Here is an 18,899-nt window from a genome sequence, read left to right as displayed (position 1 = left end):
TCAGTTTTTAGAACCAGCTAATGTTGTTCAACAACATTAAATCATTAAATTTCATGAGAGCAAACAGAAGAAATTTAAAAATGAACCTACTGAGTTGAAAGGCTCAATCTAAATTTTCCAGCCTGGAGAAGAACTTCATAGTCTTAAAAATTTATAATTAAGGTACAATGTAAAATGGCCACACTCAATGAAAAAAAAAATGGAAAAGAAAAAAAAAGTAGGAAACAGGGATGGCTAACAGGTGAGATTTAAAAATAAAATTCTCTGTAATGGAAAGAATGATGTAATAAGGGAAGAGTATTCAGTTAGTGGAGGAAGGGAAGAGATAAGAGGAGAGTAAAGCAAAACAAGTCAATGCTAACCAAAGACTTTTGGTTAAATATAGAAGGATTTTACAAATACACTTGGGAACTAAAAGTGCTGAAAGTAATATCACTAGTAAATGAGATGCTGAGTGTCTAAGCTGTTAAGGTCTTTGTGCAAACAAACAAACGAAAAAAAGAAAATGACAAGAACTATCTAATTAAGACATGTCCTGTGAAAGTAATTAACAATGACAAGGAGACAGTAAGGGGATTTAAGCAAGCCTCCTATCCAGCTGCTTCAGATCAATTCTATAACCTGAAATTGAATTGAAGACCTACAGACAGTCTGTTCTGGTGGCCTTTACTACTCCTCTCATTCATTTCATGCTTGGTACAATTTATTTTTCTGTATCTCACAGACAATAGAAAGGTATTCTTTGACCTAACTGAAAAAAAAGAACTGAAAAAAAGATAGCACTGTCTTTGACAGGTATGTTTTGTAATCCCTGGATTCTTTTTAACCCTCAATCATGCTTGTTTCTGTACAGGCCACGACTTCTGCACTGAAGGACATAACTGTATGGAGCATTCTGTGTGCCGGAACCTGGAGGACAGAGCTGTCTGTAGCTGCCGAGACGGCTTCCGAGCCCTTCGAGAGGACAATGCCTACTGTGAAGGTGACACCTTGTGCACGGGCTTAGCACTTCTGTATAAATTACTGTGGGATGAGTCTATTGATTCGTAAGCTGTCAAAGATATAGACATATTCAATACAATGAATTAGATGTTGATCAACTAAAATAATCTCTTCAATTAAGTTCTTGAAAAGAAAATAAAAAGAAATCTGATCAGCATGGAGGTGACCAGTTAATATGGCTGAGGTCTTGAATTAGAAACATGCTTCCATAGGAAAATTTTCCCTTTTTTCCCATGGTATTCAGATACTTAGGCAATCTAAATTCAACCATATGAAAAACTTACTAGTGTAACATTTAGTTTCTGTTTTCAGTGCTGCATGTTCCTATTTTCTCTCCTCAGGAATTAAGAAATGCTATAGATTAGATTCTAGTATTGTTAGTCACACTGAGTAAATATTCATTATTAGAGTTGCTCTATTGCTATCAGAGAGCAACAAGCTACTTGATCAGAAGAGAATCATCTGTACAATCTAGCATAATCAGGTGAGAGGAACCCATCCCCACTCCAGCAGTGAAAGCCAAAGTCCTCTGCACAGTCTCCCAGTGTTGGTGCTACCTGTTGGTCTGACTCATGAAAACCCTGATTCTGTAAACACAATACCGGTGTGCTGTCAGGCCATTCTCACCATAAAGCTTAAGTCTTGGCAGCAGAATGGGCTTTGACTGGTAAGCAGTTCTGTTCAGATTAAATTGAAAGTCAAGCATCTGTGAGGAGATGTTGTTTAAGGTAATCTGCAGTCCCACTGAATACCTGCATTATTCTCTGGTGATGCACAATAAATGGGATAAATTGAGGGCTTTTAAGGTTGTTCCTTTGGCTGAACTCTGCCAAAGTTAATGCCCAGAGCTTACTTGAGTTAGTAGCTGCATTAACGTCAGTGGGAATGCTCATTTGTAGACTTACATTTGAGAATTTGTGGCTGTTTCCAGGAAAGGAGCATATAATTCATTCAGCTTTATATACATCTCTACTTAATTTATATGGTAAGCCTTCTGATGTAAGCTGGTATTGAGAAGCGGAACTAGAAATCTTCCAGAAACAAATCCCTTGCCCCCCCATCATGCTCCAGGAGGTATCTGACACCAGGACCTGTTGTGTAACTTGTAGCATCAACTGCTTTTTATCCCATAGTCCCTGGAGACTGCTGTGGCTTAGGCTGGGGATCTGTGTTCTGGGAAGTCGTCAGCCATTCCCTATTTTAGGGAATGCAACTAGAGCAATGGAGTTACAGTGAATTTAGGGGCTTTAAGAGGTTTTTTTACCTGCGGCTCTATTGTCACTCTGCCGAATGAAAGCAGAAAAACCAAATTACACTTTCTTAGTGATCTCCATGTCTCTCACTTTAGAGTCTGTTGCTTTGTGTGTAACTTGCCAGGCATGCCATAAGCAAAAAAAGGAAAGAAACTTTTTAATCGTCATTGAGGGTGAAATGTTTGATGAGGACACAGTAAATTATCATATGTGAGACTGATGCATTCTTATTATAAGAGGATTTACCAGTTTGTGCAGTACCTGATTTCAATATGATGATCTTTTGGGAAGATTTCTTGGCCCAATTATTTCTGTATGGGAAAATTACATTGGTTCTGAGTGGTAATTATGAATCTGCTTAACTTCTTTCAGAGAACATGCATAAGTAAATAAAAGATTGGGACATGTTATTTACCTAAAAATAATTTTTCTTATTACATTTATAGCATTAAATTTTAACTTAAAAATGTTCCTGATCCGGAACACTTGTCCATGTTGAAGGTAATGAGAATAAGTTACACTCAGAAGATGTGCCCACATGAGCAAAGCTCAGGACGTTGGGTCACTTCCCAAGAGGTTCTCCCTGCCAGAGGTGAAGCTGCCTCAATAGGCAAACCATCCTGGCTCTGCTTCTGGTTCTGTACTGTAGCTGTGGTGTTGGCACCACACTTGAGCTGTGCGCAGTTGGTACAGGGGTCCAGGCCTGCCCTTGACTGACTGTGAGGTCATGTGCTGGAAGGATGGGAGATAAGGCTGCAAATTAAAACTTCAGGATTGTTTTTGTGGAAGGGGCAGGGGACTGAAATACCCATGTTTCTTCAGAGTTGTGTTTTTATTACTGTATCCCTTTTCCAGTTAAAATGTCTCTTTGAGCAGAGGATTTTATTTCTGGAAAGAGACTCTTACTTTATATACTAAACTAACAAACAGCAAAAGGCACAATGGCTGTAGTGTAACACCAAGTCTTTTCAGAGTCCTGTGCCTCATCTTGAAAGGCTGAAATGGTCCCAACCTCCCTTTCTCAGTGGATACCCTTTCTTCACTCTGCTATTATTCACTCTTTAATTGCAAACAGGGCCAGGTATAGAGATGTCGAGTTTACACAAAGCCTTTCAGAGAAGGCTTTTTGTAATGGCTAGAGCCCATAGATATGAGAGCTGTTTCTGTGTTTGCACTGCACAAACTTCAGATATACTGCAAAATTGGATGTCATTGGCTCTGTGTTAGAGCCAAGTTTCACTAAATACAATCCTGATTTGTGCTCTCACACTATCAAAATGGAAAGAATAAACAGAAGTAATGATGCTCCCATTTGCAGAACTTTTCCTTTAGGAGAAGAACAAAAATAAAAGCACTCAAACCTGGTGTCAGTGTGGGTCTGGAAAAGCTGCATAAATTTTACCTGAATGATGGAAGAGTTTGGCTTCTGTCCTAGAATGAGCCAGTGCTTTTCCGAAGCTGTATGATGTCTCTAGATCCTTTTATGGTGAATAACTTTCTGTTATATTATAATAATATTTGTTAATATTTACATCACATTTAGCTTTCCTTCAGAGTACTGTGTAAAGCAGTACTTAAAGAATTGGTAATTTTCTTAATTTACATGCTGGAAGCCTTATTCCAAATACTTTTAAATCTATTTTCTGCCTCAGGCTATTATGCAGTTTGAGATACTTTGTGAGCAGGTTGTGTATGGATTATGCTGTGCTGCCCAGGTGTAGGTGCTTTTAATACAGCATCCTACCTAACAATAACAGCTTACTAAAACAGGTGTTCTGGTGAAGTGTAATTAGTTTTTCCCGAAGCTACATCTGCAGTACTCTCAAATTGAAGATTACCCTCTGGAATATATTTCAAAGAGTGTTCAATACCCACTGCTTTTATGATGGTGGAGTTATGCTGAAAAGGCTTTTCAGGATAAAGGTTATGACTCTTGGCTACCAAGGTAATCTGATGCATCTAGAGGAGCATATTTCAACTATCTCTCTGCAAAATCTGATTTCAGTTCAGAAATACTGCCAAGGATTGCATAGATTAAACAGAGAGCAGAGGAAGCTCAACAAAGAAGACAGACAAATACAATAATTTTTGTGGAGACTAAGACAGAACATGACCTGAGAAAACTGCATTATTTACTTCTTTATCAAGAGGATTTTGTCTGATACAGAGGCATTTTTACATCACATATCTATCTTGGCTGTGATAGAGTTAAATTTGTTCGTAGCAGCCTATGTGGTGCTGTGGTTCAGGTTTGTGATGTCATTCTCAGTAGTGAAAACAGGAGTACAGTGTGGCTGTTTCTCAGAGATTGGTCAAGCATCAATCTGCTGGTGGTAGCTGGAGAGTGGTTACCTTGAGTCCTTTTTTTCCTATCCCCATTTACTTTTTTTATGATATCAAAAATATTTTATTTGTATCAACTCACGAGTTTTTTCTCACTTTTGCTCTGTTCATTAATTCCTCCATCCCATTGAGGGGTTGAGCAAGAGAGGAGCTGCTGGGTGCCAAATTGCTGACCAGGGTCAGCCCTCTACACGTCACAAATTTATGTTATGGGTGTGTGGACCATGATGTTTATTTTTTGATATTTGGAAGTTTAGTTGTACTATTTACACAGTATATGACATAGTTAACTTAGAACAGTTTTTTGTGAAACAATTTTCATTTTGTATTCTAATTTATTCTTTCTCCTCAGTAACTCTTCTAGTTTCTCTGCTGTTGTCATGTTTGTCCCAGTTTCAAGTGCAGCAGATGAAATTAGACCAAAGACTGAATGACTTTGTCTGGATTTGAGCATTACATCAGCTTCACTGATGATTGTCCCTTGAGGGAAGAAAGTTTTCAGTTGAGAAATATGCTTTTGAATAAGCTGGCTTGATTTGAATCATTGTCAGTGGAGGAAGTAAGCAGTCTTAGAGGAGAAAGACTCTCTTTCCAGAGATTTCTGGAGCACGTCAGAAATGACACTTGGTTAGACCTTATCAGGTGTCCCTTAGCTCACAGTTGTATTTTTTCATTCTGTTCAGAAAGATTTCCTAATTTATCCCTGTGTATGCTAAAAATACTATTAACCCTCTTCCTCAACAGCCTGAATATTGCACTTATTCACTTACCTAATTAGTACAATCTGTTGTTAATCTTCTTGTTACTCTTGTTGGTTTTAACTACTGGATTACAAAAGTAAAGTACATTTTCAAAATTAATTTGACTTCCATGGATTGTAGTGAAGAGAAGAAATCTTTTAAAGGATAAATAGTTATAATCACATTGCAGTGGGATGCGTGTTGCATTGTATTGGCCAAGTAGAGTTATCAACAATATACATTTCTTAATTTAAGTGTAATACTGGGAGAGTGTAAGCAAGAGACTTGCATAATGGAGATAATCCTCAAAGTATTAGAATATATTCTATTGAGTTCTCTAGGTCTTTAATAGACAGTATTGAGCTGTTTGCTAGCTTTGCTGTCTTCATTGTATGCACCATCTTTTTGAGTAAGAGTCCTACTTAAAAGCTCTACACTACTGTCAGCTTTATGGACCTGGGAAGGCTACTCTCTCTCTCTTCAAAGAAAAAGTATTTTTGGAAGTGAAAAATGTCAGTAGTATCACATGTAGCTAAGAAATAAAGATTTCCATCTCTATCAGCTGGCACTTTGAGTCAGTACCTAGTCATTTGGAGTTAGGTTGGGAAACCAATGAAGCAGAAAGAAAAACTTTCACTCCAGGAGGGAGGAATTTTATTTCCAAATTTCTATCAAAAACTAATTAAATTGTATTAATATTAAATACTATGAATGTATTATCAATTATTAATTTTTTATCATCAAAAGCACTTAAGTGTTGTCTTATTTCCATCATTATGTTAGTGAGAAATTTTAATTAGAAAAGCAGTTTTAATGTGTCAGTGAATTGGAGCAGGACCATTCCTTCTTGTCTGCCATAGCTTCAATTAAGGAAAATAATAAAATTTATTCCTAACTTCAAGTGCAGAAGCAGTATCCCTGACATCAGTTCATAGATTGTGGTTCATACTGAGGTACCAAGTGTGCCATTACTTGTAGCAGTGAGATAGTTTGTATGTGTACAATTTGTAGGATGTATTCAGTGTTACTTGATTTTGTTTCCTTATATATTAATTATTTTCGGAATGATTCTATCATCCAGCCATAGCCAGGGCTGAGAATGATGTTACTACAATTAAGAAAAAACCAAACAGCTGAAACTAATCATATGAAGGGAGCTTCTTGAAAACTCTTTAAAACTCTGCTACTACTATCTGGTGAGGAGAGATTTTATTGCACTGAGAGCAGTCCTTTTCTACTTGCAATATAAACATATGATGTAATTTGTCTTCAGATGAGAAGTTAAGGTGAAAGTTTCCATACAATTTAAATAGACCTGCAAGCAAAAGAGAAAAGAAAATAAAGCCTTTTTTTTATTTTACTTTTGGTCCAGTTTTCACTGTTAGCTGGGAGGTCACTACTGAAAAAATTCGGTGCTTTCACTGTGTGAAAAGTACCCACAGCCAAATGGTTTGGTTTCTTTTGTAACTTTTAAAACTTCAGTCTAAAAGTGCAACATTGCTTAACAATGCATAAAGGCTGAATTCCCAAGAGTTGTAAAAAAGACACAGAAATGCCTTGTGTTAAGGCAAACTGAATTTAAACAAATACTCTTTCGTGAAGAATGCAGAGCAATAGCAGCCACAGTGTTTGTATCTTTTCTGGTACCTGTAGCTAGTTTGGCGCAGTTTGAGAGACAGCTGAGTTGTGGTATCAGCACTTTTCTGTAAGAGAGGCAGTAATCTACCAGGCAGCTCACAAGAATATGCTGCATGGTTTAGACCCAAATAGAGTCTAACCCACCCATGGGGGCCTTACCACTGCTTGCAGGTGCTGTCTGAACTGTCTTCAAATAGGGAGCTTTAAAATACGTTGGTGCAGTACAATGTGTGCCATGTCTTCCTGAGAAGAACCCGGTAGATATTTGTAGTGTCTGTATAAAAATATTAATGCTCCTCATTACCCTTTTAAAACAGGGGAAAGCAAAAACACGATGAGTGGCAAGTATTTGAAATTCTTGATATTCACATTTCAAAATGACAAGTTGTCATACTAAAATAAGAAAATAAAAATATTATTTTGCAATTCAGATTTAAAGACCGATTTCTAACTAAGTGCAGTGCTGAAGGGGTTTGGATCATGAGCTGGAGTGCCAGTAAGTTGTTCTGATTTTCAGAATTGACTAATTAGTCATATACAACATCCTTTTTATTCTCAGTGTGCACCTGTATCAGACTACTTATTTGGAGCCTAATGAAAGGCCCCCTGGGATGCTTTCATGTCTGACAAATAACTATATATAATTACTTGTTTCATCACGTATACACTACTATATGAATTAATTATAAAGTATTAAATAGTAAGAAGATGCGGTTTGCCAACTAAAATATTCCATGATGGCAGACAGTATTTGTTTTCAAATGATATGTATTTTTTAAAACTACATGTGTGTGGAGTCCAGTGATGTTTTCACAAGACTGAGATAAAGACTTCCATTTCTTCCAAGAGTCTCACATTCACGAGTACCTGTTGAGCAACATCTCCTATTGCATGTTTTAACAAGGACAGTTTTATCTCTACAGTCTGTCTTCCTTTCCAAAAACTGGGGCAAGTTGAAATAAAAACAACTCTTTGTACTGTTAAAAATAATATTTCTGAAATGCTGTATTATTGTATTGTGTCCTTGCAAAGCTATATAGAACTTTTGTCAAGGAATGTAGACCTTGAGTGACTTTGCTTTTATTTCAAATATTTTTTTGTCCTGATGGCCTCTTCACAGGCAGCAGGAGATGGACAAAGAAATCATGAACTTAAGCAAAGATCAGAGATTTAAAATAGTGTGAAGGGAAAAGAACCAGAATGTATACAATATGTATGTGTTAACTGTGGAGTTTAGTTAGGGTCTAGGAAATAACGTGCCCTGTGTGAAGAACCAATGGTTACAATTTATTTTTAGTTTAATTAATGCTTATCAGTCTAGTCAAGGTATAACAATATCTTATTAGTTTACTAGTACTTACTACTTACAAGAGTGGACTTACTTACAAGAGAGGACTTAGAGTCCAACTCACCCAGTTTCTCTACAGATCTGTTGATAATTCAGTAAAATCAATATACACTAGTAACTGCCCAATTCTTACCCTCCCTATGCTTTGCTGCATGCGTTGTTAGTGACCAAGTTCTTTTTTGGCACCAGCATGGAAGGTTATTTACTCTTTTCTTCTTGGTCTTTGTGTATGCTTGAGGTAATTTTTGTAGGCTTTAACTCTGCATGAGGGGTATTCACAGGGCTAGATTATTTGTGATTCCTTAGATTTTTTTCTCATTAGAGGAGGAAAGACACAGATCTAGAAAGGTAGACAAAAATAAAAGTAATAAAACTCCCCAAGAGCAAAAAACAGTTTTGGACATAGGCTGTATATATGTTACCTCTTGATAATTTTGCTGTAGGAGCCAGGCTTTTTACTGGCTGTTGGCAGCACCAAAAGCACAGGGTGTAAAGAGAAGAAAAAGTTGAAAATTATCTAAAGAGGGTACGAGTGATAACAACTATGGTGGTGCTGTCAGCTGGAATAAATAATGTGAAAAAATACACAATTTTGATTGAAGTTGATGGTTTACATCCTTTGTGGAATATGTCAGTTGTAAAAACTGCTGCAGAGGATTTGACAGAGCAAAGCAAAACAAAAGTGCAGTGATTGTTTTGTGACTGACTGGAGGTAACAGCAGTAGTTAAACCATAGGCTTGACAGGTGATGGAGAGTCTAGAAATAGTAGTGGGAGGAGGAGGAGTGAGGGCTGTGCCAGAGCCCCAAGATATTTTTTCATCTTAGATGGCAAGTGAGAAAGGGTTTATACAAAAAGAGACACATAGAAGAGAGTGTTATGGAAATCAAAACACACAAAATATTGAAATCAGACAGTAGATAAAAAATGCAGGGAAGCTGAAGAGAGTAGGAGTTTGGAAATATGGTCAAGAGAGTAAGAAAGACCCTACTGGGAATATTTTTATTACAGCAATGAGCCAGGAAGTTTTAGCATATTAAACATTTGAGGAGTTGGGAAGGTATTGTATTTGGTGGTGGAAATACAGAAGCCCAGTACTTTCACAGATGGGTAAGCTGGTGGGATCTTGCTTCAAAGTTATGCTCTGTTCTTTTAAGAAGTAAGAGCTGATGGGTGAATGGATGGGTTGAGTACAGGAGGAGAGACAAAGTGAGCAAAATCTGAAGACAGGACGAAATGAAGGTACAAAGTGGTTGCAGGAGGAAAAGAGCAGAAAAGCTTGGTGTCAGAGGTAGAAAGTGAAAAAAGTAGGACTTGTTGGTGGAGGGATGACAAAGAGAAGGTAAATGGGCAGAACTTCTTTTCCTCTGTGATCCTGTTCCAGGTGCAGAACAGGTTATGTTTGCAGTAAAGATTTTAAATCCTCAGTGACCTTTTTAATGGTATTGATTGCTGTGAATGGTCACTGTTAATTTTCATAGTCCCTTTATTATTGAGTAGCATCTGCTGATTTTGTGATGCCCTTTTTCTAGGTCAGGGCCAAGAGAAGAGTCTAAATCTTTCCCTGCTTGTCCCTCTGTATGGGTCAGGTTGGTATGATAAAGCTAAGGGCCTGAAAGGCCTGTGTTGTGATCATTGTCACTGGCATCCATCCTTGGGATCTCTCCATCCATCTCTCTCAGTGGAGAGACCCAGGATTTGCAGGAGTTGAGGGTGGTGATGCCCTTGCTCTTACCAGCAGAGCCCTCAGATCAGGATGGAGGTGTGCTGATGAAGTTTGTGAGTGGTAAAGAAACATTAGCCTCTTGAGCAGGTAAATGTGGTGCTTTATATTTATAGGCTGTGAAAATATGTTGTTTTATTAACATAAAACCCATGGGGTTTTTATTTGTTTTGTTTTAAATTGTAGGGCTAATCTACTCTGCTCTTATGTTCAGGGTAATTTTTAATGTGTTTATGAAATATTTTTTTTAAAATAAATAAGGCTTTTCATGGTCCTGTTCCCCTTCTTCCTGGGTAGTTAATGTTATTTCTTGCAAAAAATCCTGCATGAGCTTTAGCCTTTCCATTAAAACTCAATAGTTTCTAACACAGTGATCTCCCAGGCTGCCATATACCTCTCTAAGGGTGACCAGGGAGATCACTGGTGTTAGACCCTTTTGAGTTTTAAGGGAAATAGCTGGAGGCAGGACATTATCCATAAAGGAGCCTCAATTCTGGGAGTAGCCTCTTATAACATCTGATAATTACTGACTTCGTGATAATGACTAGACTCATTTGTTCTGGCAGGCTTTTGTGGTGGATAAAGGCAGTGATGTATATAGGGAGGCCTAAGGAGAGGCTTTGTTTGTTAGTGTGAGGCTTTAGTCAACAATGATTTATAGATTGCAGGTCAAGTTCTGTTCTTATTAATGGGATTGTAAAATGTAACTGGGAATTTTACACTGGGGAAGCAAACTCATTAGGGTGCAGGAGAAAGGGATACAGGGAAACTTTTCTTTAGTTATATATTTTGCATAAATTTTGTTTGAGTGCTTGGGGGAATAAAGAAAGGCAGGTTTTTCAGGGTTTTTTTTCTCTTTTTGGTGTTTTTGCAAGTGTAAAAAAATCATTGAAGTGCAGATTCCAAACACTTTTGCACTAACCAGTTTTCCCAGAGGTGCCCTTTTATCTGTTCCACTGGGAATAGAGCATGTTGATGATCTCCATGACTACACTGTTGTCAGTACATCACAGCTGGTGGCTCAGTATCACATCACAGACTTCAAGCACACAAGTCTTTATTGTTGAACGTGTAGAGCCATTGGAGTGGTGCATTCATCCTATTGAACTGACTTCAGTATCTTACTGGCTGAACAGTAAAACCTGAATATGCATTAATATGCTAACTAAGCTTTTTGGCAGAAGGAAATTAAGATAGATGTAGGATTTCTTAGATATGGAAATGCATACGATTTTCTGTTGTGCATTTCTAGCTAAAGGTGGCATGCTTGTTTTGGCCAAGGTAGGGTTATTTTTCTCCACAGTGGCTGGTGTGGGGCTGTATTTTGGAGTTTTGCTGAACACAGTGATAATAGAGATTTTTGTTGAGCAGACCTTACACAGAGCCAAGGCCTTTTCTGCTTTTCTTACTGCCACACTGGGGAGGAGACTGGGGGTGCCTGGGGGTTTGGGAGGAGACACAGCCAGGACAGGTGACCCAAACACGTGCCATCATGCTCAGTGTATGCACTGGGGGAAAGGAGGAGGAAGGGAGGACTTTTGGACTGATGGAGTTTGTCTTCCCAAGGCACATTTAAATGTGATGGGGCCCTGCTTTCCTGGAGATGGCTGAACCCCTGCCTGCCATTGCAAAGCGGAGAATTAACCCCTGGTTTTGCTTTGTGTGTGCTCAGCTTTTGCTTTCCCTGTTAAACTGTCTATATCTCAATCCAAAGTTTTCTATCTTTTATCCTTCTGATTGTCTCCCTGATCCCACTGGTAGGAGAGTGAGCAAGTGGCTGCCTGGGGCTTGGCTGCTGACTGGGCTTACACCATGACTGGCTACATCGGTTTTCAACTAGTTAACAGGATGAAAAGGCTTTTGTTCTGGTAGCTTTGAAAGACAACAGATGTTGTGCTCATTCCCTGCCCTAGTTCAGTACTCCTTGATCTGCAATACCTTAGCTTAAGCTTGCATGTGGAATGCCAAAGGGGGAATGGAATTACAGGTTTTTAGTATGGTCAGTCTCTGTGTGACTAGTTGGCATTTGACTGTTATTTTACCCTTTTTGTATTAGTTATCTTTATCTAATATTAAAGTTGCAAGTTGTTTGTAAAAGCATCTTCTTATCTGCTGTGTGTCCATGGTATAGAGAGTCTTTAAGTGCAAATGTAAAAAATAAGCTTGCGATAGTAGCAATAACACAGGGTTAGGTGGGAGTTCTGAGTTCTAGTGAACATTTAAAAAATGTGAGCAATTTCTTTGCAAAACAGTTTGAAAAAAACAGTACATCAGATTTGTCCAAATGAACACTTCAAAGTTAACCTGAACAGATGTAGGTTGAGTTTTCTTCCTTTTTTTTAAATATCAGTTGAACAAGCAAGGCTTGGGAAAAAAGATGATTATAAATAAAACATTTTTCAAAACTCAATATGTGGTATGTTGGCAAAGTGAAAACTTTTATTTAGAGCACTTCTGAATTAGGAGGTTTGAATCAAAGGAGCTTTGACTTTAAGTTTTTCCCTGCAAAATAAAAACCGTTGGTATTTTGGGTCTCCTGTGGCTATTGACCTTCTGAAGGAATCATTATTATAGTTTTCAGAAAGTTCTATTTAATGGTTCTGAGGTTTTGGATTTTTAGTAGAATTTTCTGAGAGTGTCAGAGCTGGCTTGTAGGCAGTCTGTTGATGCTGAGAACATAAGACCTCCAATTACTTGAAGACTGATGTTGTTACTTAAATACAAATCAACACAATTAATTTAATATGGAGTTGTTAGTTGGAATTGTGAAAGACACAAGTTGCATCATTTGTTGTAGAGGCTGAGTCATATGTTGTAACTGCTGGCTGCTTTTGTGAACTGCCTACTTGTGTTTCTGTAGAACATCTGTAAATTGGGAGATGTGTGCCCTATTCCACTCTCTGTGCAAAACCAGCTGTGGTAATCTTGTGACAGCTTCACTTTTTTTGGGTGATCTTAGATGAAGTTCACAGAATGTGTTTGGAGCCTTATTATGATTATTATTATTGAGATTAGCTTTTCCAAACTAGCACCTTCATACACCTATGATTCTCTCATGCCTGCAGCATTTGCAAGGTAAAGGGAAGGAAACCAGCCAAAGTACATCTTTCATTTTGCAGTGGACACCTTCATGTTTGGTAGTGAACTGACCCCAGCTTCTCCAGCAGAATCCAGTGGGCAGAGGACTTGTGGAAAATTCTTTTTCCAAAACTGAAAGAAATTAGGAACTTACTACAGAATTACTAATATTCAGTGTGTCACACTGTTTTGTACAGGAAGGCAAATTATCCTCTAAGAATGCAAAGGGGGGAAGAAAAGAGCAGTTAATGAGTGAGTGCAATTGGTCAATTCCTGTTGATTTAAAGGCACAGGGAAGATAAGAAGAAATGAGGGATAAGCATACAATCTAAGCAGGAGCAGAATGCAGGAGTTAATGTTGGCATTTAGGATCACAGCATTAAGAAATCAATCCTGATTTGAGTTTATATATACAGTCTTTTGTCTAGAGCTATCATTACACTCTGCAACATGATGCTTTTCGATACAGAGATTTTATTTTCAACACTGAAAGCTATCAATATAATTTATACAAGTATAAAATACATGTTTATTTATAGAAACAAGAAAGAAATCAAAACTGATGAGCAGGAAAAAAAATCAAGCCAACAATCCACCCATTTGATTTTTGGCATACTTTGGTAGCAAGGTTCAGTGACACATTGCATGACACTATAAACAGGTATACTGAGCATCTCAGTAATGATGTCTTTATTATTACTATTACAGGAACAGTGTGGTACTGACCACTTCCATATTAATATAGCTTTTCTTTTTTTTTTGCAGTATAATAATAATATTATGCAGAAGGTTTTTTGTTATTTGTAGTGGTTTCTCTGTCTTACCATTGAATTGTAACCTGATACAAGAAATATGTATAATTTTGAAGCCCAAGAGAGTACCAAAACAAATTAAGTTTTGAATTCCATGCCTACAGTTATTTTTGTTGGGAATTTGCTCTAGAACCTTATACTACAGCAGGTGTTCTGCCCCAACAAGTATTATATCAAGTTGCATTTTGTTCTGTCAGAGCAGATCTTTATATGAATGAGATTCTCACAGTTTCCTTTCAGGTACAGTGTGTGTATGTATCTGTATACGTATGTATGTAGATATTTGCAGGTACAGATATATGTGTTTAAATATATTAAAAATACTGATTGGCTACTTTATTGTTTTAAGAAAAATTTATACTAAGTTTCAGGGTCTTTTCAGATCTTGCAGTGTTCCTTACAGTTTCTTCCTAAACAATAGTTCCTGTTAGATCAAAGGCATGTAGTGTACATATAGTTGTGTGTTTTATGTACTGATGACTGAGGTGACTGCACAGGTTGCAGTAATGGATGCCATTGCAGTGCTGAGATCATTACTCAGTTGTTTGGGACCATGGGGTTTTTTTCCCCTGTTCTATTTAAAGCATAGGAATAACATCAGAGGTACTTCAAAAGGAAAGATGTAAGCCAGTGTAATCTTCTTTGTAACTCCACTAACAGCTGTTCACAGGACCTCCTGGTGCTTCTCTTGTTTGAATATTTCAAGCAGGTTTTTTTTTAAAGGAGAAAACCAAAACGCTTTCCAAAATGTAGTGGCATTTAAGTAACTCTTTAGTCTAGTCCACTACTGATGGAAGTGAACAGCAGTGTATTGAGAGATTGCAAAAAATAACTGCTGAATTTGACTGGTGTTCCTGTTTGACTTGTTCACAGATATTGATGAGTGTGCTGAAGGACGGCACTACTGTCGTGAGAACACCATGTGTGTAAACACACCAGGATCCTTCATGTGTGTCTGCAAAACTGGGTATATTCGCATTGATGATTATTCGTGTACAGGTAAGAGCTGTGTATTTCTGGAAGGAAATAACAGCATGGTGGTATTTAGGAGTACTGATATGATTCTTCTAAAGATAATCTTTTTTTGAGTCACAGAACATCTAAATGAAATGTTATACAGAATAAACACCAAAATCTGGTGCAGAAAAGCTAATGCATTTTACAGATTATGTGTAGGTCATATTGTTTGGCTAAAATTGTAAAGTAGGCTGGATTATATTATGGGTCTGCACTGTTTTGGGTGCTGATTAAAAAGATGAAGTGAGGCGACAAGAGGAAAAGAAGTGAGTGAAAATAGTGCTGTTTTACTCGGTTTTCATTTCCATACCAGTACAGCTTCTCTTGGAGTATAGTAACTCTTCTGAAAACTTTGGATGGAGTTAAATTTGCTGCATATTAAGAGTGGCTGTGCCCTCATTATGGATTCTCCAGGCTCAGTTCTCCCAAGTTCAGAGGGCAGGAGTTCTGCTTGCCATGAACCACTGGACAACGTGGTCAGTCTTACCTCTGTATTTTCCCTTTTTGCTCTACTGCCAGTGGATGTGTTTGGTTCATAGTCACTTTTTGTCTTCTACTCTTCTTTTATTGCAAGGTAATTTAGGGTTATGGAATGAACACTGGACATCTAAAACAACCTTCTGTATCAGACCCAGGCTGACTCTGTGGTACTGTACTTTTTTCTACAACATACATAAAGAAAATGTGAAACGATGATGTGACGTGTTTACTCAGTGAAAAAAATAGTATCCCTATTTTGTGTGTGCAGGGTAACAAATTAGCTTTTTCTATACAGGGCCACATTTTTTCAGGAACACTTTCTTGAAGTTTGTATTGTCTAACAGAAATGGGCTATAAATGTATGAGAATATTTGGAATGTGAAGGCAGCACTGTGAAGTTCATTTCTGATTTTCTTCTGTCCATTGGGTCTTGGTTTTTAGCATCAATGATATGTCTTGGTACAGTAACAGCTTCTTCATGAACTGGCATGACTTCCTTGCCTGAACATGCACAACACCCAGGGACATGGATTTCAAATCACATACTTGTGATTTTTGTGAATGCTGACTTACCTGTACTTGTCATTCCTCTCAGACATTGGCAAGCACTGTTTTGCTGCAGTAAGACCACTTCTTGAAGGCCCAAGTTATAAAGCCTGCCCTCAGCAGGTCCTTTCTGAAGCAGCCAGTATGTTTCTGATCATTCTCTTACATTTTCCACACTCTCCACTGAGTAAAGAAATTGTTTCACTACCTCCTGAGTGTGAATATTGGGATTATTTTAGGACTGACTGTTTCTAAATCTGTGTGATACTTTTTCTGCTTGGCTTCCCTTAACTTACTGTTATGATTGAACTTTGCAAATGGTAAAGCATCACCAACTTTGCAGGGGCACTGTATGCCTATAAATATAATAAAGGTAGTTCTTGAGGGCCCTCACATTGCATCCCTCATACTTGATGTAACATACTGTTATGAAATACAGAGTAGGTAAGAGCACTAGACAGTCAAACTTCTGTAAAAGGTGTTGGAAATCCATTTTAGATCTCATACTCCAAACTCAATGTGGTTCCACATTTGTAAATCATAGTTTCCTGTGAAATCAGCCAGGGTGACCAAAATGAATTATTTTTTTCCACCTTTGTCGATCAAGCTGGGAAAAGTCAATGCTAAAAAAAGGGAAATAGATGAAAAAGTTTTGTAAGATTTCAAATCTTAAGACCTGCTAGGCCATCTGAACTGTAAGTCATGCTGTGTATGCATGTCAAAGACTCTGTATGTATGAGCAAGGCCACTTAGTATTATTTGGGACCTAGAGTTTTTCTGGAGCTAAATTTTATATATTGGATTTTGGATACAGGCAACCATTAGGAACAGTCCCTACTGGATGATAGAAATTCATTGAATGGCAGCCTAACATCATAAAGTGTATATGTCACAAAATAACTGCATTATTTTTTCCAGTTCCACAACTATTATGTGAGCACCTCTGGTGGAGGCACTGGTTAATTAATTAATATGTATTCAGGACTATGTTGGTGGGATTGTATAGTATGCACTTCTGTCCAAATCTCTCAGTGCTCATGTACAGAGTCCAGTGCACTTTGAATTTTGTCAATGTCTGCAATAAATGTATTAGTTATTCAACCCTCTTTTTCCCTCTGCAGAGTTTAAAGTTCTTAGCCAGTCTCTGTTTGCCTTCTTGGCAATTCTAGGTTTAACTTGCCAGCTGAAATATCAAAGAAACTGAGGAGTTCAGGAATAACAAGAACAGGGGAAACAAGCAACAATTGACCCTTTGTGTTACTAAGTGTTAAAATTTTTAAAATATATTTCAGGTCACAGTTTCTTGTAATGCTGTGTAATTGAATCCAGTTATGGAATTGTAGTTGTGCATAAGATAGCTGACACTGTAAACTGGAGAGGAAGGCTCTGATAACACATCCTTTGGAATATTACTAAGGAGGAAAAAAACCATCCTGTAGCTTGGCATTAATATGTCATTTTTTGCACAGGATAGTGAAGATGTTGAAAAATTATATGGGGACCTTGATTAGGCAGTTTATGATGTAAGTGATGTCCACAACTTGGTGGTAGACCTTATTTGTTCCATCCTATGAATGTACATATAATTTAGCAGTCATTGATCAAAATAGAAAAGAGCTATAAAATCACTGACATTGAAGAGTTTTTCTCCTGTACAAGACATTTGAAAAGAAATCTGTGCTATCTATCTCTGTCAGAGTCGTGCACACAAAGACTGATTTAGACAGCCTATAGCTGCTTCCAAAACAGCTCCAGTTTCTTTTGTCCTGGCATGTTTATTGCAAGTTTTACAATAGATCTGAATTACATTTTTATTTTCACAACAAAGGATGTAATGAAGACATCAGTTTCAGGTATTATTTGTATTCATAGCAGAACCAAGATTCTCAGGGTTAGATTGAGTTAGTTACAACCGTGTTTACACAGAAATCTGTTGTTCATGACTGATTTTTATGTTCAGAAATCAATCATCGGTATGAGAAGGAGAGATGACTTCTAAGTTGCACCCATATGCCAAATGGGTGCACAAACTGCAAATTAAAGTCATAAAAATATGCCCTGGGCTACCATGCTTTGGTATCCTACAATGATATTGTCTCATTCCCTTTCCATTTTGCTTTCCAGAACCTTGAATGTAATGGTCTTGTGCCAGGGGAAGGAAGGTAGATAATGGTATGAGTCTCTGCTGGGGTCGTTTTATATCTGCACTTGTATGCTGCTGCACTGTCACTCTTAGCTGGGATTCGATCAGGATGCTTTAATTATTTCCTGAAATAATAATATTCACATCTTTACTTTGCATGGGATTACAGAAATGCATGTACTGTTTTTTTGGCTTTAAAAAGAAAGTTTTACTTCTGGAAACAAGGAAGAACCCAGGGTCACCTCAAGTGTTTCAGGCTGCTTTGTAATTTGCAGCTGGTAGCATTGCTCTGAGCAGCATAGTGAATGTCTTTTCCTCCACAATTTATTATGGGAGAGGATAGGAAAGGAGAGATGAGAGCTCTCTTTTTCACACTTGGCTCTAACAATGAAGAGTTCATACCAGCCACAGTTAGTGGTCAATCATGTTTGGTCTCAACAATTGTCTTTAGTTTTCTCCATTGGGACCACTCACCTAACTGAGTAACCCAGCAAGAATTGAATAGAAGATGCAAGATCCTGTGAGACTTAGTGCCTCCTCTGGAGACTATATTTAAGGCAAAAGAAAGTTCATTTCCTGATCTGGAGAAGCCATGGATTTTCTGAGCCCTAGGTGACTTTTAAGGCTCTCTTTATGTGCAAAATCATGAGCCACCTTTTATTTATTTTTGTGCTTTCCATTTGTCATGAAAGGGGGAAGTTGCTCTGATGGAAGTGCTGGTGGTGTGCTCTGCCTCTCCTGGGGTTTGGAGTCACTGAGATGATGTGGGTGAGGTAA

General features: G+C 37.8%; 1 protein-coding gene across 1 annotated transcript in view; it reads left to right on the top strand.

The window, feature by feature from the left end:
* NELL2 (neural EGFL like 2) overlaps positions 1–18,899 on the top strand; it is a 134,261-nt gene that overhangs the window by 58,665 nt on the left and 56,697 nt on the right. Inside the window, exons 12-13 of the mRNA XM_039726942.1 lie at positions 854–982; positions 14,810–14,935. Of these exons, the coding sequence (XP_039582876.1) occupies positions 854–982; positions 14,810–14,935 (255 nt within the window). The remainder of the gene's footprint in view (positions 1–853; positions 983–14,809; positions 14,936–18,899) is intronic.

Source organism: Passer montanus, unplaced genomic scaffold (assembly GCF_014805655.1).
Source record: "Passer montanus isolate IOZ18808 unplaced genomic scaffold, ASM1480565v1 scaffold6, whole genome shotgun sequence".
In the NCBI taxonomy this organism is placed as follows: domain Eukaryota; kingdom Metazoa; phylum Chordata; class Aves; order Passeriformes; family Passeridae; genus Passer; species Passer montanus.
This window is presented reverse-complemented; position numbering and strand designations above follow the sequence as displayed.